General features: G+C 56.7%; 7 protein-coding genes across 7 annotated transcripts; 4 read left to right on the forward strand and 3 right to left on the reverse strand.

The window, feature by feature from the left end:
* Positions 1-412: 412 nt before the first annotated feature.
* Positions 413-1676, forward strand: COL26b_002862 (uncharacterized protein; the record flags this gene model as incomplete). The annotated part of the gene is made up of 3 exons (XM_053175768.1): positions 413-461; positions 613-1567; positions 1643-1676. 3 exons carry the CDS (start codon positions 413-415, stop codon positions 1674-1676), a joined length of 1038 nt encoding a protein of 345 aa, XP_053040197.1.
* A 533-nt stretch (positions 1677-2209) lies between these two features.
* COL26b_002863 (uncharacterized protein) lies at positions 2210-5276 on the reverse strand (the record flags this gene model as incomplete). Its single annotated transcript, XM_053175769.1, has 4 exons — positions 2210-4029; positions 4077-4945; positions 4999-5109; positions 5239-5276. 4 exons carry the CDS (start codon positions 5274-5276, stop codon positions 2210-2212), a joined length of 2838 nt encoding a protein of 945 aa, XP_053040198.1.
* Positions 5277-6548: 1272 nt separating this feature from the next.
* Positions 6549-7404, forward strand: COL26b_002864 (uncharacterized protein; the record flags this gene model as incomplete). The annotated part of the gene is made up of 2 exons (XM_053175770.1): positions 6549-6899; positions 6952-7404. 2 exons carry the CDS (start codon positions 6549-6551, stop codon positions 7402-7404), a joined length of 804 nt encoding a protein of 267 aa, XP_053040199.1.
* A 235-nt stretch (positions 7405-7639) lies between these two features.
* Positions 7640-8138, reverse strand: COL26b_002865 (uncharacterized protein; the record flags this gene model as incomplete). Its single annotated transcript, XM_053175771.1, has 2 exons — positions 7640-7783; positions 7836-8138. The coding sequence occupies 2 exons, from the start codon at positions 8136-8138 to the stop codon at positions 7640-7642; spliced, it is 447 nt and encodes a 148-aa protein (XP_053040200.1).
* Positions 8139-8528: 390 nt separating this feature from the next.
* On the forward strand, positions 8529-9264 carry COL26b_002866 (uncharacterized protein; the record flags this gene model as incomplete). Its single annotated transcript, XM_053175772.1, has 5 exons — positions 8529-8571; positions 8632-8693; positions 8818-8964; positions 9051-9161; positions 9253-9264. 5 exons carry the CDS (start codon positions 8529-8531, stop codon positions 9262-9264), a joined length of 375 nt encoding a protein of 124 aa, XP_053040201.1.
* A 184-nt stretch (positions 9265-9448) lies between these two features.
* On the reverse strand, positions 9449-10030 carry RPC19 (RNA polymerase subunit AC19; the record flags this gene model as incomplete). The annotated part of the gene is made up of 4 exons (XM_053175773.1): positions 9449-9558; positions 9612-9688; positions 9742-9833; positions 9893-10030. The coding sequence occupies 4 exons, from the start codon at positions 10028-10030 to the stop codon at positions 9449-9451; spliced, it is 417 nt and encodes a 138-aa protein (XP_053040202.1).
* A 9223-nt stretch (positions 10031-19253) lies between these two features.
* On the forward strand, positions 19254-20585 carry COL26b_002868 (uncharacterized protein; the record flags this gene model as incomplete). Its single annotated transcript, XM_053175774.1, has 2 exons — positions 19254-19456; positions 19514-20585. The coding sequence occupies 2 exons, from the start codon at positions 19254-19256 to the stop codon at positions 20583-20585; spliced, it is 1275 nt and encodes a 424-aa protein (XP_053040203.1).
* Positions 20586-20915: the final 330 nt, after the last annotated feature.

Below are 20915 nucleotides of genomic sequence, written 5' to 3' on the forward strand. Positions count from 1 at the left end.
AGATTCCATCACCAAACTCCATCAATTGACATCCGTCCGATCAGACCAATCAACCCAAAGAATGTCGTCCGTCACCGCCTCGGCCAGGTGTCTAACCAAGCACTGGCTGCTGGTGCCCCAGCTCAGACTCGCGGCAATCTCAATCGATGCAACAGCGACAAGAACCTTTTCGACTCGCCCCACCATCCCTGCCACCGTCCTCCCTTCGGCGAGCTCAGCTGCCCGCCCTCAAGCACGTTTCTCCCACCACCCCACCTCCTCCGACAGGTCCAACGCTGTTGACCCCACCATCACCTGCTACAGCACTTGCCGCCGGAGCACCAAAATCAAAATCTCTGAAAAGAGCTCCCCCTTCTCCCACCGTCTCTTCCACACCTCCTCCGTACACCCCAGAATACCTCAATTGAACAAAATGGCCTCCAAGGAATTCCGTCTTCTCTGCCTCGAGAACCCTCTGCTTGGTAAGATTTACAACGCTTCTATCTCTCAAAACGAGGGGCAACCGCGCAACTGCCCCTCCTCACCAACACCCAACTTACCCCTCCTCCCTTAACACCGAGCTCCCCCCAAACGGACCGGACCGAAAAAAAAAGGCTAACACCCCACCACTAGATATCCAAGCAGTTGGCAACGAGGCCCTCCTCGAAAAGTACGGCCTCAAGGCCAACGACGCCATCCTCGCCGAAGAGAAGCACCTCGGCATCTACGAGGACCTCCTCAACAACTACGACGCCAAGCTCATCGCCGGTGGCGCCGCCCAGAACACCGCCCGCGGTGCCCAGTACATCCTGCCCCCCAACTCCGTCGTCTACCTCGGCGGTGTCGGCGACGACAAGTACGCCGCCATCCTCCACGATGCCGTGAAGACCGCCGGCCTGCGCGTCGAGTACCGCGTCGACCCCAAGATCGCCACCGGCCGCTGCGGCGTTGTCATCACCGGCCACGACCGCTCCATGTGCACCGACCTCGGCGCTGCCAACCACTACGACCTCGAGCACCTCACCCGCCCCGACGTCTGGGCCCTCGTTGAGGGCGCCCAGGCCTACTACATTGGTGGCTACCACTTCACCGTCTGCCCCCCGGCCATCCAGAAGCTCGCCGAGGAGGCCGCCAAGAACAACAAGATCTTCGCTGTGAGCTTGTCCGCCCCCTTCATCTGCCAGTTCTTCAAGGACCCCCTCGACGCCAGCGCCCCCTACTGGGACTACGTCATCGGCAACGAGACCGAGGCCGCCGCCTACGCTGAGGCTCACAACCTTGGCACCACCGACCTCAAGGAGATCGCCAAGGCCCTCGCCAACCTGCCCAAGAAGAACGAGAAGCGCAAGCGCGTCGCTATCGTCACCCAGGGCACCGAGCCCACCCTCGTTGCCGTCCAGGGCGAGGACACCGTCAAGGAGTACCCCGTCAAGCCTATTGCCAAGGAGCAGATCAACGACACCAACGGTGCCGGTGACGCCTTCGCCGGTGGTCTCATGGCTGGTATCGTCGACGGCAAGTCTCTCGACGAGTCCATCGACATGGGCCAGTGGCTGGCTAAGCTCAGCATCCAGGAGCTTGGTCCTTCGTAAGTCATCACTTCTTTTTCACATGGGCACGCCTTTTGTGATATTTTCGATCATTTGCTAACAATGTTTTCTAGCTACCCCTTCCCCAAGCAGACCTACTCTGCTTAAACTGTAGGCATGGCAGCCTGCATCTAATGCCTAGAGCATATCCGTCCATTTCGACAGTCTGGCGTTGAGGGGGTCAAAGGGAAAAGGTTTCAACAACGGCGTTGGCTCCCGGGGGGAGCATCAAATGAGTGGCAATAGCACTTGCATCAACTCGCAATCTGGGCCTGACATCTTCCACGATCCGAGCCCTGGGTCATGAAATAGTAAACAATATGAAGGAACGATTTGGCTGCACAAGAACAGCCTGGTGAACAACCCATGACTAGTCTCTCCCGTCCTGTCATGTGAAACCCGCCCGACAAAAAGCAATTCGTGAGAGCAAAGATTATCCGGCGATTGGCTGGCACCTTGAGTTGTCCTTCCCTGTGCGCATGGTCAGCTTGCACGTCACTCGGAGCGGCTTCACATCAAGCTCACATCGCAATAGCAAAGATGATGTTCTCATCTGCCAGCCGCGCGACCAGCAAAGCGGTCGTGGGCTGGGCTTGTTTGGGTGTGTGTTTTCAGTAGCAAGTCATATCCCTCAGTGCCCCTCAGCGACGCAGGTTCTGGCCAGAGGCGCGCCTCATCTCGTCGGCCATAGCGGACTGTAGGATCATGTCATTGTAGCCCGCAGTGTAGCCGTCAGTAGCAGCACCACCGTTTTGTCTGACCAGGTTCTTGTAGTGAGTGGGATCCTCCGTCATGTGGGCGATGGGACCACGTCCAAATGCGGTCGTTGCAGTATACGCGATCCCGTTGCACGGAGTGCTCTGAAAAATGCCGCTATTGTTGGAGAACTGAGTGTCTGACGACAAGGGAAAGTTCTCTCCGGCCTGGGGCACGTTGGGGCTTTGAGGGGCATACTGAGGCCGAGCTCCGCTCAGTGAGCGTACATGAGCGGATGACGCTCGCGGCTGGAGTGCATTCGGGCTGACCTCTGGGTATGCACTGTTCCAAAGCCCGTAGCCTCCCGAGAAATCACGGCTCATAGATCTTGTGTCTGTCGGCTGCTTGCCAAAGGCCTGCAACAGACGGTCTTGGTGAGCATTCAAGTCAGGTGTACCTGGGTAGCGTCGTTGTTGCTGCTGTTGCTGCTGGTGCTGCAGTGGCAAGTACTGCCCGTCTGGCCCATCCGCGAAGGGGTCATCGAGGAGACCTGTGCTAGAGATCTGGACATTTCTCGGAGATGCGCCGGCATCGAAGGACCTCCTCGCAGCCGCGTCTCGCGCAGCACGGTCTGGCGGTGTCAGCTCAGAATTCTTGGTGTGTGGTGTTGGTGTGTAAATCATGTTCCATGGCAGGCTGGGGAACGTTTTCCCGGTGGCGGATCCGAGTGCGGGGGGACTGTTAGTCGGGGGCACACCGAATACCTCGTTTGCCATTGCCGAGTTCATTCCGTACGAGGTGTCTTCGGGACTCTGGACAGGGGAAGCATGGGTGGCGCTAGGAGGCATCAGGAAGTCGTTGACCATGTTCAGCATATCGGTATCGGAACTGAAATCGTAGTCGGACTGGCCCTGGGTCTTGTTGCTGTTGCGGCCAGGCGTGGGCTGCTGTTGTTGCGTCCGTGACGGGGTAGGCTTAGGTGGCGGCATTTTTGGTGCCGATTTGGACGGCGCCTTTTGGACATGCTTTGTTCGTGCCGCTTCCTTGGGAGCAGACAGGGGCCGCGCAGGCGCGCTATCCTCGACAGCTGGTCTTGCGGGCGGTTGGGCTGTCGGGTTGGCAACGTAGTCCTCCTCGAAAGTAAACGTAAGACCCTTAGTTGACGTGCCGTATGAGAAGGGAAAGTTGGTGTCGTCATTGGCCAGGAAGAATCCGCACTTGATCGTGTTCAACACTCTGGCGAATACCTCGTGAAGAGCATCGAGTTGCTGGCCGTCGTAATGAATAGCCTGCGGCTTGACCGTTCGGGTACCCTCTTCGTAGTGAATGCGGCAGGTCTCTGGCAGCTGCAAGCCGTAGAGGGGAAGTAGTCCTACGGATTCCTGGTCCTCGGGAAGCAGATATGGCGTCAGTTTGAGATCTTCATTGCCATACATCTCGCACAGAACAGTCAGGGCCTTTGCGAAGTCCTTGTACATGTTCTTGACGAAAGGCTCGAGAGGGTCTTGGGCGTTGAGAATCTCAACGCGGCAGGCCACGAGCCAAGCTGCGTAGAGGCGAACAAAGGGCAGGGTATTTTCGAGCAGGGGCGTGATCTTATCCGCCTCCTTGCTGGCACCGTCTGCGGAAGTCTGTTCGCCCTTTGCTTGTCGTTCAGTGATGTCTTCCACCTCCTTCTTGAGAAGGCGGCAAAACGTCGAGAAGAAGCGGGCGTTCAGACGCAGGATGAAGTGCGAGGATCGCGAGGCAGCGATAGTCCACTTATCTAGGCGAAGTCAGCAAACCGTTCTCGAGAGTAGACGGACAACATACTGGTCATTTTTCTGTTAGAATGATGAAAGGCCGCAACATTAAGTAGAACCATCTTCCGCAGCATCTCCCGCGTGTTTGGCGCCTTGATGGCCATCTCCAGTCGGGAGATCACCTCATCTTCGAGCTCTTGGTGCTGCGGGAACGGCTCCCCCTTGTAGAGATGGGAGTGCAGACGGACGAACCAGAGCACGAAAGCCTCTTGCGGGTCCGGGGGGCCAGCGCGACGAGCTGGGGTTGACGGCTGCTGAACGGTCTTGAGTTCGGCCTCGAGATTTTGTGTCGCCATGGGATGAGGCTCCTCGATAGCCAGGGCGCGGTAGAAGTGGTATATGATGTCCAGGTGCTTCTTTTCATCCAGGTAGATGATGCCCATCTGGTGGTGGGCGAAGCCCGAGGTTGGTATGATGTCGTGAGCGAGCGAATAGTAGACCAAAGCCGCCTCATAAGGGACTTTGGGGCGATTCTGCGTGCGGTATCTGGAAAGGTCGCCGAGGTGGATGAGCGCCGCATGGCAGAACTTGAGGATGCATTGGCGCACGACAGGCGTGACGTTCGCGATCGGGTTCTGCTCGACGAGGTTCTCGGCCTTGATGCCCTTGGCAATGCGCAGAAGCTCGGGCACGGGGAAGACGGCGGCCAGACGCTGGATGTAGGCAATGTAGAAGCCTTGCGCCGTCTTGAGAAAGGCCATGTACATCTTGTCGAGTTTGCGCTTGAGCACATTGTGCTGCGAGCCCTTCAGGCGGAGGGAGGCCTTGCGATACTCGGAGTTGACGAGGCTGTGCGCCTGCCACAGGCTGTTGTCGACCTTTTCGGTGGTTCCATACTCGAACGAATGAAAAATGGTTTGGATGCAGGCGAGCCGGAGACTGGGTTCGAATTAGCAGACCCTCTCCAATCGCAGAGACGGCTCCGTGCGTACCTGGCAATGACGTTTTCGAGAGCCTCGAATCGCTTAAGCTCGTTTCCCTCGGAGTCGTTCTTGAGCTTCTCCAGCTCCTTCTGCAATTGCTTGCGGACTTTTTGCGCATAGCTAATTATCGTCAGTCATCATTGGAAGGCAGGGGAAGGATCGCGGGGCCTCCGGCAGATGCGCCCCAAGACGTCCGCCCCCTCCCAGGAACAATGGAGGGGAAGAGGACAAGGGGATGGATAGACTTACTGCCAGCAATCCTTTGCTGTCTCAGTGTGGTCTGCCATGGTGGAAAGCACAGGATCAGGCCCTGTGCCTAGAGGGGTATTGTTGCGATGGTGTTGTGGTGTTTGGAGTAGAGGAACCCCGGGAATCCAAAAATCAAAGACAAGGCCAAAAAAGAAGGAGCCCGTAGCTAGGTGCTGTGCTCACACGCTCTCGAAACCGATCCCTGAGTGCGCGCGCGATCCATAACTTGGGAGGTGGCAGGCGCTTTGCAGAGTCGAGGGCAAGGCAGAGGCAGGAGGCGACAACAACAACAACAACAACAACAACAACAACGACAGGCTCGGGGAGTCGGATCGAGGGCTTGTGGCGGCACGTTCTTTGGGTGAAGAAGTCGGGTAAGAAAACATTGGGTGGAGGTTTCGGAGGGAAGGAGCGACGAGCGATGTGCCACTCAGTAGCAAACATTCAGAGAGGGAAGAGGGGAGAGGCACTCGGACTGGGACACACAGTGGTGGTGGTCGTGTGCAATCAGATAGAGGAAGGCACAGGAAGAGGAAGAAAAAAAGAGACGGCGATGTCGGGTCTCAATGAAGACACAGGGACGCGAACAACCTCAAGGTATATTATGGTAAAGTGTGTTTCCACCTTGGGGATCAGTTATTTTGGATGGAGCCCCTCAACAGCTGCACGTGGCCCGTGCACAGGGTCCCTCTGCGTGCTGAAGGCCTACCAACTCTCAATCCTCATCCAAGGGAGCCCAGGCCATCCTTAACTGAGATACATCTGCACAGCCTCTGTTGCGCACCAATGGCTGCCGCCTCTTTGTTAAGGTAAGGAAGCCCGAGTCTGAGCCTGGGCCTGGCAACCCGCCCAGTGGCCAATGGCCCTTCCTTGCCTTGCCATGCTTTTGCCCGACATGGGATGGGATTGATGAATGATGAGTCCTGGCTGTTGACTGACCTGATCTGCTTGTTGTCTTTGACCGTCAGTGCCCCACCACCACCACCACCACTACCACCACTACCACCGCCGCTGCCCCGGTCTTTGATCTTCCACCGCCCAAAACATTCCATACCCGAGTCCATAGCTATTGTCTGCCGTGTCTCTCTCACCAAACACTGTTGCACAGCTACGCCATACCTCAGGTAGCGCAGGTTGCCATTTTCAGTTGGGTTTCTGACTACACCCGGGCCTGAGCCTCACTCATGCTCCTGCCCGCTCCTCCCGAATTCTAATTTCAGCACACAAGAGATTGTACAAGCCTGGTGTGGAGGGGGGATTCTGTGGCGGCCTTGCAAGTAAACAATTCCCCATTGCTCGCCGCACTCAAGATGAAACGCTCACGAGAGGACCAAGAGGAGCCCTCCGCCGCCGATTCCGCAACCGACAAGAGCACCACCCCTAGGTCCCTTGATGCAGATGACCGCGCAACAAAGATCACAGAGCTGGAGCCTGCCGAGGGTACTTTTCAGGAATTTGCCATGAAGTGTGTCCTGCCGCCTCACCGCGAGGCTGTATCCTTCAAGTCTTATGACGACTATGAGGCGCATTATGTCAAGACGCACACGAACCGGTGCTTAGAGTGCGGTAGAAATCTGCCGTCGGAGCATCTACTCAACATTCACCATGAGGAGTGTCATGACTCTTTTGCTGCAGTGCGACGCGAGAGAGGAGAGCACACGGTGAGTCAACTATTACCCCCTGGGCTGCAAGGAGACCGCTGACAAATCCCAGTATTCATGCTTCGTTGAGGGCTGCGAGAGAAAGTGCATGACGCCGCAGAAGCGACGAATGCATCTCATCGACAAGCACATGTATCCAAAAAATTTCTTCTTTGCGGTGACCAAGGAGGGCATCGACGGACGGCGGTCACTACTCGTTGAAGGCGGCCATCACCGACGCAAGTCATCCAGCGCCGTCAACACGAAAGAGTCGAAGCGGAAGTCAAGCATCCTAGAGACGCAGGGCGGCGGCAAGCAAAAGGAGGAAGGGCGTAAGCCGCCGGCAGAAGATGAGGGCAAGACCCCGTCCGCAGCATCACAGCCAGCAGCACCACTGCCAGACCCGACGGAACGTCCAGACACTGAGATGGAGGACCTCGCAGGAGCCATGTCGGCGCTGCAATTCGTACCGAACAGCGTACGGTTTGGGCGAGGCGGCGGACGGGCAGGTTTTGCAAAACGATGAACACGTCACGAAGCATAGCACTACTTTGATTAGCGTTCAGGCCATCATGATACCAAAACGGTCAATTGAAAGGATCACTACCTCTTTGCAGCAAAATAAAGAGACCCCGAGTCTCGTACTCGTGGTCAGGACCAACCCTCCTATGACGCCGAACGCCTGTCTCCCGCGATGATGTGAATGTGTGTCGCCATGCTGAACGGGGCCTCTTCAAGTATGAGACGTGTCGAACCCTTCTCTAATCACTCGAAGCGCAGCCGTGGCATCCGCAGTTGACGCACTGCACCTCCTGGTCCCCCTTGAGTTGGGCCTTGGGAACTCTGCATACGCACGTCGAGTTGAAGTTGGTCTCCTTGGTCTGGACGCAGCGCAGGCAGCAAAGCTAAGGACAACACGTTAGCAGGACCCCGACGGAGCTCCGAACTGCGACTCACCTTCTCGTAGCCCTGCTTCTTCCACTTGGCAATGAGCATCGCGTCTGCGTACCCGTTCTTGAGCAGCCACTCGTACAGCTGCTTGCTAATGGCCTCCTTTTCGTAGTACATATCGTACACGTAGCGGCTTCGCGTGTGTGCAATCTGGAAGATCTCCCACTGCGCCTGGTGCTTCGGGCCCGTCGGCGGCGGCTTGTTCTGCGCGTCCTTCATCTTGTTTTGGAAGATGAGGAGCTGGTCTTCAATGTCGCTGAAGCCTTCTGGGGGCGGCTTGCGCTTCGACGAGTGACGCATGGGAGGCATCTTGTCCGGCGGCTGTGTCGTCTAGATAATGTGGTCGGTGTCGAAGTCGATCGCGTCGCGGTATTCTACGGTTCTCTGAGACCTTCGGAGGGAGATAGGATCAACGTGCAGCGACGCGGGAGTATGACGAACAGTGAAGTCGGGAGGTTTAATTCGATAGTGGGGCCAAAGTAGGAACGAGCTTATCTTACCTTATCAGCCCACTGCCGTCGCCGCCGTGCCAGACAACAGCTCCGGGCTGACTAAGTCCCACACGTGATTGGGCGGCTCCCAACGTTGGAGCTGTGCGTGCTTCCCGCAAGACCAACCGCCAGTGCAAGATAGCCGGACCGCGGGCAAGCCTCCATCACGAACCCGAATCCCTCACCCAGCACCCCGCGCGCGCCCACCATGGCCATCACACCGACCCAATTCGCCAAGACGACCCGGCAGTGTACGTCCTGAGCCCGATTGACGCATCGGAAGAATGCTGCTGACAAGGACGGACATACAGCGGCCAACTGGAACGACGCAAAGAGACGGGTCCTCGCTTCCTACAGAGAATGGATTCGCGCTGTATGTTTTTCGCTCTGTTTCCTGACGATCCGAGACAGCCGGCCGTCGGTTGTCCGATTGAGTGGTGGATGGAGGGGTCATGGGAGAAGGTGACGAGAGGCTAACCGCGAGGGATTGGAAACAGGCGCCCGAGATCCAGACGATGTACAACGTCCCCCTTCCCGTCTCCGTCCTTCGCACCCGGATACGCGAGGAGTTTGAGCGCCACAGGTTCGCCAAGAAGCTCCCCGTCGTCGACGTCCTGATCTTCAAGAGCCACGCCGAATACCAGGTATGCGCCCCCTCCGTCGTTGTGTCGAGGCGAGCCGGGCCAGAGAGGGAGATGGGAGGAACAACGGCTGACAACACGACAAACAGGAGACGATGAACTTCTGGAAGCAGACCACGCACATCATGTCCTACTTCAAGGAGGAGAACTTTAGAGGAGACAAGCGGTTGCCCAACAACTTCATGACTGGGTTCTTGGAGGTGAGTCTCCCAAGCGACATCCCACTTGGGATCAGATATATATACACAGCTGCTGCGCAATTCCGTACTGACCACATGCAATCTCCTCCAGGGTCGTAACTGAGCGGTAAGAAAGAGAGGCTTAGAGCTCGTGTACATAAAAAACCAATCCAAAAGTCCGACCCTCGGGGAAAGAAAAAAAAACATTTCAATTGCTCATTAACGTTTTGTCTATGACCTTGGATTTTTACGGAAACCCCCTAAAACGCCTGTTTTGACATGCAAACATCTCGTCCCGTCTCGCAAAGCTAAGAACGTCCAAACTCTTCCTTAGAGCGGATGAACTCCTCCGCGACAGTGTCACTCAGGGCCTGCAGGTCCTTGAGGCCCTTTTGGAGGGCGGCGACGGCGGTTCCGTCTGCAGCACACGTCAGTTGGCTTCAGTAGTGTTGAAGGGGCGAGAGAGCATACCATAGGTCTGAATTCTGAGGTTCATCTTGGCCTCGGAGGGGTGAGGGATGGCGTAGGCACAGAACTCGACGTCGGGGCTTTTCGTATGTTAGTGATGAGCGGCAATTAGAACTCCGAAAGGTTGGCTCACTTCTTCATGATGATGTATCTCAGCGCGTTGCCGAGCGTGTGACCCTCATCGATGAACTCGAATGAGGCAGCGCTGTCTGTTGAACCAGGGAGCTATACCAACCGTCAGCATAAACAACTCTCATTTCTTCTCATCGAGAGAGGAACCGTACAATCTTGACGCGCTGGGGCTCCTCCTCCTCTTCCTCCTCCTGCTCAGGCGACTCCTCAGAGGCCTCGTTCTCCTCGGGCTGGTGAGAGGGGGGCGCCTCGTCCATGGCGACGTCCTCGGATTCTGTTCTGCTGGGCATTTTTTGCGAAATTTCACGTCAAGGTCGAACGTCCTTTAAAATCTGAGACACGGGTATTCGTGATGTCAAAATTGTGGGCGTGGGGCTTTTCAATCCGTGGTCGTCGCGACTATGTCGTTACTCGATCGTGACTTGCATCGAGTCTCGAAATTTTCTGATAACGGCCCCGGCGCCGATTTGATAAGCTCAATGGCAGGCACTGAGCCTTTACAGCTGGTGCCAGCTGCAGGGGTTAAATTCTTACATAATCACTTCCTACTGTAGGCTCGGGCAATGGCGGCGTGACATCGGGAAACTCTCTGCCCAGCATCACCGTCGCCCAAGCGCCACAACTGAGGCATTCAATAAAGAAGACGTTGCGGAGATGTTTCTCGGCACATGCAACACACCATCGGAGGCTGTCTCTGTCGCACTCGCAAAAGATGAACCAACGGCGCGGCAAATGTCGTCGCCCAATGCCGAGCGTACATATCGCTGACTGCTTGTCCCAAAATCGCCGTTGGTTTGCCCATACCCATGCCCATGCACATTGCTACACCTCCCACCCACCGAGAAAATCAATAAAGACGGTGGCGCGCGGCAACATGCAGTTGACGACGACAAGCGCACAACCACATGTCAGCCAGCAAGGGCGGCCGCGGGACGGCAGCTAGGCAAAGAAGCAAACAGCCAACGTAGCAATGAAGAAATGGAACGCAACCAGCACCACCGCACACCAACAGGCGCGGACGAATCTGACTGGACGGAACCCGCAAGCACTCGCAGCAAAGCCCAGAATGCGACTTGGAAGGGTATATGTCATCTTCGAGAACAATAGCGCTCTTTGCTTGTTCCCGAGAAGGTGGCGCCCGAAAAGAAGTCCTTACAAAGTGACGGGCCAAGCATATCTCTCCCATCACCTTGCATCTGTCGGTAACCTATCGCGTCTGCAGGTTCGGAGCGGAGTACACTGTTGCGCGTGTGACTGCAGTTGCTACATCGCCTTGACATGTTGTAGACAATGCTGGGAGAGTTGAGTCACCGTCCAACGTCCGCGACGGGTCCAAGCTCGAAGAATCCTTCTTTTCTGCGTCTTCCGAGGCAGAAACGTCAAAGAACAGACGAGAAACCTGATTTGTAAGACCGGGGTCGTCGTCGAATCTCACAAGCCATCTGACCATTCCCGCGATGCGCCAGCCACTCTCAAATCCCTCATCCTGTGGCCAAGCGAGGATATCAGAAACAAAACAGACGGTAACAGACCGTGTCGTCCTCGGCCGGATATTCTGACAGCCGTGAAGAAAAAGAGCCGTAGCAAGGCCCCCTTCTAACCCCTCCTCCTCCGGGCCCGTCTCCCGACAGCCAGGTTACGGGCCACTGGTTCGGTGAGACAATGCTCCAGGCTCCAAGTGCTTGTCAGGGCCATGGCCCGTCGTCCACGGACCATGCTCTCAACCTCGTGGGTTTCGTTATTTTTGTTGACGTGCCCAGACAGCCAGGCCTTTAAAGGCGGCGCGGGAAGCGAAGATGGGATAACACGCATCATACCGCACATCATACTTGGATCACAGACCGAAACCATCACCCCCTCCCCTACCCCCCCCCTTCTGTGAACCAACCCCTTCAAAAGAGGAAACAAAACAAACAACGGTGTGGTATAGCAACAACATGGCTGTTTTTTCACGATCCGGACAGCAACACGAGAGCTCCGCGGTAGGTAGTTAACCCCAGGCGAGCCGAGAAGACAGAACGCCCGCCCGCCTGTCCCGGTCTGCTCCCCTCCCCCTCCTCGTCAGACGGCCAACGTTCGGATTTCCTCTGTACAGCTGGATCCAGTGGCTTCCAACCACGCAGCGCAACTTGGACAAATGTTCACACTTCTTGTCGTGATCGTCTTGCGCTGTCACGTCGAAAACAGGGTCTGATTGGCCGCCGAGCGCCGCTCTTGTTTCAAGTCGAAACGTTTTGACGTAGATGATTGGCTCGTTTCCTTCGTCCTCAAACCGAAGCCCAGCCAGTGGGTTCGGGCCAGCAGAGGGTGGTGTGTGTGAGAGGGAAAGAGTACGTACCTGCAACCCTGGCCTGGGGGAGGGGAGGGGGGACTTTCAGCCAGTGGAGGGCCACAGTTATCCAGTCGCATGGGCAGACTGACGGATGGTTTGCAGGTGATTCACGAAGGAGCCAACGGGCGTCGTCTGTGGGCTCTTGGTAGAGATGGGATGGAGAGAGCTATGCCCATTAGACGGGGTGCGGCAAAAGCGAACCGAGGAAGGGAAGCAGCAACAGCAGCAGAGAAGAAGCAGAGAGGGGTGTCCTACGAACTACTAAGAACCTTGGACCGAACTGTCTGTGCAGGTGCAGCGGCTGCAACTCGTGAACAGTCATCATCAGCACAGGGTTTTGGGGAGGGGGGGAAGCTCTGTACCTATTCACGCAGGTAGTAGCATGGTGGAAAGTTGTAGGGCGGAGAGAGCATGGTCGGGCAGGGCAGATGCTCCGTACCTAGCGTGCTGTACCCAGAAAACTTGCTGCAAGTGGGCAAAAGGCTGTTGTCCCGAAAAGGATGAAGAGAATTTTTAGGGGATGTAACGTCGACGACGAACCTGGAACCGTGGTGGGGATTTTGGGGGGTGGAGTGGTGTGCGTCGACGTCGAGAGGGGTGCGGGTGCAGCTAGCGTTGCGGGTGAAAGACATCTGAAGGCCAATGGATTAATGAAATGCCAGCCTCTGTCAGAACAGTTGCAAAGCTGTCGTGTGTGCATGTGCGTGTGTGTGTGTCTATGGGCAACAGCCAGCATGGACGCATTGGATGAAGGGAAATTTGACAGTCGACGATGGGCGCAGGAGGTGGCTCCGGCACGAGTGACGACGACACAGGCGTGGAGAAGGTCGCAACTCTCCGACTCGTATCTGCTCTTGGAGACCTGGGTTCGCTCATCAAGTTCATGCTGCTGTGCTGCCGCCGCTGGCTCGTGCGGAACAAAGTGCCACACCTCAATCAACTCAGCCTCTTATGGACTTGTGAGGGACATGGCTGGTGGGACATGGGGTTGCGGCTTAACGGTCGTGGGATAAGGCCGGGATCTTCAGGGACGTCTCTGTCATGGATGAAGGTGCCCCCCTCCCCCCCTGTCCCCTCTGTGCCTGTGCCTGTGCCCATTCCTGTTCCTGAGCCTGTCTGGTTCTTGCCTGCGTGCCCCAGAAGAGCCGCGAGCAATTGAACGTAGCAAGTGTGGTAAAGTGCGGAGGATGCCAGCGACAGGTGAGCCGGCCCAGCACTAATCTCGTCAGGCCCAGCCTTCAGGCGGCTCAGGTCAGGTCAGGTCAGGCCAATTCAATCGAATGAGGGGCGGGTTTCAGCAGTGGCCACTCGCCCTATGAGTGGCTACCGATCGCCAGCGACGGCTGTCACGGTCGGTAATCCACGCGAGAGAGAGAGAGAGAGAGGTAAGACAGTGCTGAGCACGGGATATTGAATACGATGGCGGCACAGGATGGTTTGGCTTCGTATTGTTGGACCGTCGAGAAGGAAAAGCATCTTCGTAGCGCGGCAAAGAGAAGCAATCAGCATCGAGGAAGGACAACTCGACAGGTGTGGGAACACACAGCGGCGTTGGCGTGCTGACCGATGTCTTGGAGCTCCTATCCGTACAGAGTGCTCCTTCTCAGTCCCATTGTTGAGCCGCGACACGGCACGGAGAGAGACGAACCAAGTCGCTGGTGGAAGTCGACGGCCGATTGGGTAATCTATCTTGTGCAGATTCATCCATGTGGAGTTGTTGGGTCCGTCAGATGTGATCAGGGGGTCGTCGAGGGCGGACGTGGAGGGGGCATGCTGGAGGAGGAAAAGGTGGGGAGACACTATATTTCGCCGGTGAGAGTAATGTTTGAAGTTTGGTGAAAATATTCCGAACCTGTCGAGGGAAATTGAAGGCTCTGCTATCGGGTTGGCAATGGATCGATTCACTCGCTTCTCGCCTCAGCCCATGGGGCGTAAGGATTCAGAGAAACAGAAAGCCATTTATCCGTCGTTAATCGGGGATCGAGAGCCCCTTCCACTGTGGTTCTTTTGTCTCTTCTTTGAGTATTCGGTTCGTGGTTCCGACGGTGAGCCAAGATGCGTTTGTTTTCCATGGTGTTGGCCCGGCGTGGAAATTCGCACAGGGGCCTCCGAGTACCTACACCTTCCATGCCTAAGGAACCATGTATGAGGGATGCAGGTGAATGCGATCCAGCCGTTGCCCGTATGTGTGCTATAGGCTCTTTGTTGTAGAGCCACCAATCAAGACGGAGCATTCCCATCGCCCTCCATCTCGCGGGCGCCGTCGCCCCCAATCATTTTGACTTTTTTATTCCTTTGGATGCTGCATTGGGTTGCTTCAATCTGCCGGATGGGATAGAAAGAAAAGGGGACTGGCGCCCGGACTGCGCTAGGCTGCACGAGCTTGGGAGCTTGGGAGCGTGGTAGCGTCGAGCTGGCCTGATGTGGCCCGCAGGCTGTCTCCGTCGATGATGGCGGCGCGCGGCGAAGGCGAAAGGAGGGAATTAATAGCAGACGGACTATTAGGAGGAGAATGGAACTGCTCAGGCACAGGCACATGAACCAAGCGCAGACAGACAGACGCACGCAGCGCAGGCGCAGGCGTGCCAATACCACCACTTGTTAACGTAGGTCGGGTGTTAGACGCGCTGGGCTGGGCGGTGATCCACCGCCACTGCCACAGGCACAGGCCATCCGGCCAGGCCGTATTGGATTGAATTGAATGTACATTATGGCTGCTCTAGTATGGCTGTGCTCAGGGTCCGGTGGCAGGTTGAGAGCTTCTCGATATCGTCCAGTCCTTCTTTGGTGCTTTATCCTCGGCGACAGCGGCATGACGACAATATCCTCGTGGAGCTCGCTTCGTCCAGCGCCTGATGTGGTACCTTGGCTCTTAACCCACAGTTTGTTCGGCGTAGCGAGAACGGGAACCATCTCAACTCTCCTCTGCGCTGTACCGCATGGGACGGCGGTGAAAGCGATGGACGTTTCCATGCTGCAAAGGTTGAAACAACCGAGTCCCGGTTCTGTCTGCCCCGCTGGCAGGGCATGCCCGGTCTGGCAGCTCCAAGGTGCGGGTTGTTCAGTCGTGTTAGTGCCGGGGGGCGCTCTCAGACAAGGTGAGCAGCAATGTGAACGAGGGGCACCGCATCCCAGCAAGCGTCCAGGGCTTGGTGAGAAGTTTAGTCGAGCTGAGGGGAGCTACGTAGTGCAAGTGCGCGTGCAGTACGTAAGGAACGTCAGTGAGGGTCGCAGAGATGGGATCGCGATGGACCGAGTGCGTATCTGGTCGTTGTTTATACGACTGTTGTAAGCAAGCAATGCGGGCTATTGCGCAGCGAAGGATGGGCGGACTGCCTGGCTCTCAGCTGGTGTCAGTCAATCCGCAACTCGGACGACGAGGGCGAGGGCGACGACGACGACGGGCCAAGCCACGTCTCGCGATGCCACAGGGTTGCAGCCGCACCATGAGAATCCCGCAACCCGCAAGATGGCATTTGGATGCCTCTGTATTCGTAATCCGCGGCAACTCTGCCGAAGCATGCAGTCGAAATGGGCGGCGAGTATCTGCAGTGTACTTTGACGCATATCAGGCAGATACAGGATAGATACGATGAGGGGTTGAGGGGTTGGGTTTGTCGTAGACAAAGTCGAGAGTTTATGAGCCCCGCCGTTGGTGTTTCCGTCTGGTCTTTTCGCTCGCCGTTATCCGTACCTTAATCGGATCAAGAGTGTGTGGCGTGCTCGGCAATCCCTTGCTCCAAGTTGGTTGTCGGCATCTAGATATGACGATGAAGGAGCGTTGCAAGAAGTGCTTGTTCCTGAGTCTTGTCTTTGATAGAGTGCGGTAATCACGGGACGAAGGGACGCACATGGGTGGCAGAGGTGTTGGTTGTGCCTCACAACCTCTTTCCTCTCTCCAGAGCATAGACAGAGCAGAGGCAGAGCCAGGTTGTCTTGTCTGTAGCAAGGAGAATTGTCGTCCGGTGTTGTGGATGGCCAATCCATGGTGCCAATCTGTGTCAATCCTGACAATCTGGTGGGAAAAAGGAGGGTGACGGGACTGGGCAAGTGGGCGAGCGGTGGCTCGTGTGTCGCATCTTTGGCTGGCAGCATGGGGGTTGTCGAACCCAATCAGAAACAGTAGTGTGCTTTTCTTGCTGCAACCCGTGGGACGGCCCAAGGCACCACCGCCTCTGCCTCTGGGCACCAACGCTGCAAGTCGGTAATGTATTACCAGGTAACCTGAGTCTGTCTGTATTGGGCATGACGCAAGCAGAGGTGCCTTGATTGCTTGCCCAAGGCCAAGGGGAAGGAAGCATAGATGGAAGCATATACATGATGCATTGGGGAGAAGAGGCCGGAGGGACATATCACCCATCTTGGTGTGATATTAGGAGGTTCCTCCTCAACTAGGTGTGTACTATGGTAAGTACCTCACACTATCATGGCGGTGCAGCTTCAAGTTTCGACGACGGGTCAGCCAGCAGCATGGACAGCATAGAAAGCATAGAAAGCATGGAAAGCAAGCAAAGCTTGCTGGAGCACTTGCCTGGAGCACCTACCTGTTTAGTGCGAGGGCAACTGCTGTCATCCCGTCGTTGGGCTTCCCAAAGGGGAAGTGTGGGCTGTGTGGGAGTCGGAGACAGAGACCAGAGACCAGAGGCAGCGACAGAGACAAGAGACAGAGAGACAGGGGCCCGGCGATCCGAAGACTGGGAAGTGAAGGGTTTGGTGCTCTGGCAAGTAACATCAATGTAAAACAGCCTACGGAGGTTAAGCGGCGCCCCCGCTCGCCCATACAGCAGCGCACCCCTGGTGCTGATTGATGGTCTTCTCATCAGTCTGAAGGACTGACAGGCGAGGATGAAGCAGGCTATCGCCGTAGCACCTCCACTGCTGCTACACGCTGCGAACCAACCAACCTCGAACTGCACCGGGGGCCTCTGACCCGACGCCTGAGGTGGGCTGCCACTTATTTCTGGTGCGCCTGATACGCCGTGCTGCTTCACGAGCTCCGTCTTCTGTCCTCTGTCCTCTGTCCTCTGTCCTCTGTCAGTGGCCTGGGGTGATGTGGTATGTCTGCCTACCTTAGGTACTGCTCAAAGTGATGTGACGATGTCTTCTCTGCAAGAATGGTACTGCGTAGTAAACGATGGATGGATGACTGAGAGCTGCACTGCAAAAAAAGACAGCATTTCCCTCTCTGCACCCCTCAAACGTTGCATGCGCCACCCCTCCCCTTCGTTAAATCAGCCATGGATGGAATTCAAACCAGTCAATCGCATCTTGGCTAGGTACGCTGCTGCAGCATCCACACCGGGAAGACCCTGTGGTGTTCTGTGGTTTCTTCCTGCGCAAAAAGGGTCAAGTGTGCCGGCTGGGCCATAATTGTGTCACTCCCGTGTCCCCCTTTCATAAGAAATCTGGCATTCACTCTACCTACTCTGCTGCAGTAGGTACAGATTTCTACCTGTTAACTCTTTCCTGTATCCGTAAAGGTCAGGTCAGCTAAGGACCCCTCTCCCGCTCTCCCGCCATCTCCCCCATGTTCATGCTGCTCCTCCTGATGCTCTTGTCTGCCTCCTCCTGTCTATCCTTGCCCATCCGACGTCCCAGGCCCGGTTCCAGTCCCAGTCCCAGTCCCGGTCCAGAGCCCCAGTCCCAGTCCTAAAATCTAGGGCCCTGGTCATCCCAGCTGCCCTGGTCCCTCATACACATCCTCGTCCATCGTGTCGCAGCCTCTCGATACCTTACACTCACTTGTCACTGAATTGTCACCGCGTCCGTCCCTTCTACCTTACCACACACACACACACCACACACCTATCCTTCCCCCCCGGTCCCCTTCTCCCCCCCTTCCATCACCTTTAAACACCCCCCTCCCCTCATCCTCCTCATTCTTGTAACCCTCGTCTCGTCCAGCGCTTCCTTTCAACCTTCTTAACCATTCTCTTCTCTCCTAACCCCCCTTCCTGGCATCTCCCAAAACCTCTCGCGCCTGACCTTTTCTTACCCCGACGTCGCAGACGAAGTCTCTCGCTATTTCCAAACAAAACAACTTCTCCTTTCACTGAAATTTGTCCCTGGCGACTCGAACGGAAAAGAAAGTCCAGAAAAGAATACAGTCAACCGTCTCTCTTACGCGCGACCTAATTAATACGGATTATACTACATACCCCCGACCGACCGACTCAGTTGGATCGTCCCTAACGCACCCCAAAAAAACCCAGCAAGCGCCTCTCTGACAGAGCACCAAAAAAAGGAGAAGGAATTGAGCCTGAAGCGCGCTCCCTTGCTCTTGACACCACCTGACACAAGCCGACTCTCTCGACCGTACTCTGTTTGTCAATCAGTCAATTCATGCCGACCACCTGCTCCAGGCACTCGTAATTTTGGCATCCATCGGCACTGTACATACCAGTCCCGAACCTTCTACTACGCAGCAGCAGCAGCTTTTTTATTCTTTGCTGCTGTCTTTTCTTCTAAATTGCTCGGCTTGTTCCACGAACGATATCAGCAGACCAACCACGCGCCCGCGCTTCGACAATTTACGGCGACCAGCAGCGACACCACCACCGTCGCCAGTGCACCCACTTTTGCACCCTAAATTCATCCCAGCCCGCTCTCGGCCACTTTCGTCAAGCCTCCAAGCGCAGCCTTTCGGCCTTTGAGCTTTGGTGCCATCGCAGCGACCAATCCGCGCAGAGAGAGAGAAAAAGAAAAGGGGACAAAGGCCCTCCTCTTATTCCCTCCCACCCCGATTCCGATTCAAAGGCCCAGCCGACCAAGCATCGCCAGACCGAGTCCTTCTTGTCCTTGGCACCAACCCTCGGCCTCCTAAACAGTCGCGCATCCCAGCACACCAGACTCGTCGCCGCGACGATTCCTGAACCCCGACCCATTAAAACTGGACCGGCGAGCAAGGGAGAATCGCGCATCTCAATCGCCCGACCTTTGACGACATTGCCAATTAGAACCCACTGCGTACACGATCGCGGCCTCTCGCAATCACCCAAATACGAGAAGCGACTCCAAAGCTTCCTCGGGCATCCATTCACCGGAGCGAGGCATCTACTGCACTCTCTACGGCAAACGGTGACACGGGTGCTACAGTAGCATTCCGCATCGAACGGATTCTTCCCCCTATTTCCTACCATCCACCTTCACACCCCGCAGCAACTATGAGCACAGCAGTTGCAATGGCTCCCTCTCCGGCCCCTCACGACAGACCGTCGTTCCCTTCAGATCTCGCTCCTGCGCCCTCTGCCCAGCATGGAGCTTCTTCGCCTGCCGCTCAAAGGACTCTCGCCCCTCAGGGCACTCCGAACGCTGCCGCGCATCGCTCAGGTAGCGGCAGCCCCAGGGGCGCCGCCCAGGCTCCCAAGTCTTCTCCTCCCAGCGCGTGAGTAATCTTTCTACATGCGAGTCGTAGAAACCAGCTAACGGGATTTCTTCACAGCTCTCGAGGTGGCGGCCCGCCGAAGATCGTCGTTAAGAAGGAACCCAACTCCCCGGACCTGCCGAACACTCGACACAGGCCCCGTAAGTTGGATCTCTCCAACAAGGGCGCGCACCCGGGCTCCAACACCCCTCAAACTGCGAGGCCCATGACCGCTCGGGACAACCTGGGCATCCAAGAGGTCGGCTTGGCCTGCCTCTCGCCCGGTTTCGTTACTCAGGACCCGATTATGAAGGAGCAGCTCCAGCGAAGTATGAGCGTGAGAGATCAGCAGCGCATGATCATTGAGCAAAGGATGCAGCAGTCGGCCAAGGGCGACGGCCCCGATACCGCTGGCAAGGACCCCGTGTCGCAATTCGCCGCCAAGACCCCGGGATTGTCCCGCAGGAACAAGGCACAACTTTCCATCCTGCCGCCCTCTGCCGAGTCGTTCGCCAACGAGCGCGTCATTCAGTCTGCGCCCTTGGGACACTCCTTCACCGGACGCCAGCACCCGGCTCCTCTGACTCGCCACATTGCGAACCAGCCCAACACCCTTTCCAACACCTCCCACATTCACCACGTCCCCGCGAACCAGACGCAGAACCGTCTGCCTCCCATCAGCGACGTCTTCGGACAGGTTTCTGGCCACCCCGAGAACGCTCCCAACTCCCTGTACCCGCAGCAGAGCGCGCGCCCCATGGCTTCGCCCGGGCACCCACCCCAGCAGATGCAGCACCCCCCGACTTCTGGTCGCCCGAGAGAGTACAAGTCCGCCGAGGAGGCGCAACACGACATTGCCGGAGGCCGCCCCGAGCTGCTGCCCAAGATTGTGCACTACGGCGGTGCTCACCAGCCCCCTACTCCTCCGTCCCCTGCCCCTGGCGGCAGAGCCGCAGACCCCAGCCGCAGCGCCAGCCGTCGCCGTACTCGCGCTGAGTACGAGGATGGCAGCCCCCCTCTGGGCCACGGCCCCGCCGCTCAGAGGAGAGGCCCCTTCGGTGCCGGCCGCGACAGCCCTGAGACCCAGAAGCAGAAGCGGGAGGAGTTCCTGCGGATATGCGAGAGGGCCTGGGATCTGTTCCACTCCTAAAGGCTTGTGTTTGAACATTCGATTCTCTTCAGCCAAGGAGTGGGCAGCCTGACGCGCATGCTCCTTGGCCACTATTTACCAGCGGGACCCGGCCCCGCGCCTTCGTCGACTCGATTTCGACAACGTTGCATTGGTTCGGAGCAGTCTTTTTCACGTTGATTGTTGCTATTCGCTGCTCGCCTTACACCAGGATCAGAGGAAAAAAATTCCGGCCGGCGGGGGATTTGGGTCAGGGATATAATGTCTGTGTAACTACTCGAGAGACCATCGCGGCACACGTCTCTCCACAACAAAACGAACGAAACCGATCATTACGACTTCCAGTTCCTC

Source organism: Colletotrichum chrysophilum (genome assembly GCF_026319265.1).
Source record: "Colletotrichum chrysophilum strain AFK26 chromosome Unknown scaffold_15, whole genome shotgun sequence".
NCBI lineage: Eukaryota > Fungi > Ascomycota > Sordariomycetes > Glomerellales > Glomerellaceae > Colletotrichum > Colletotrichum chrysophilum.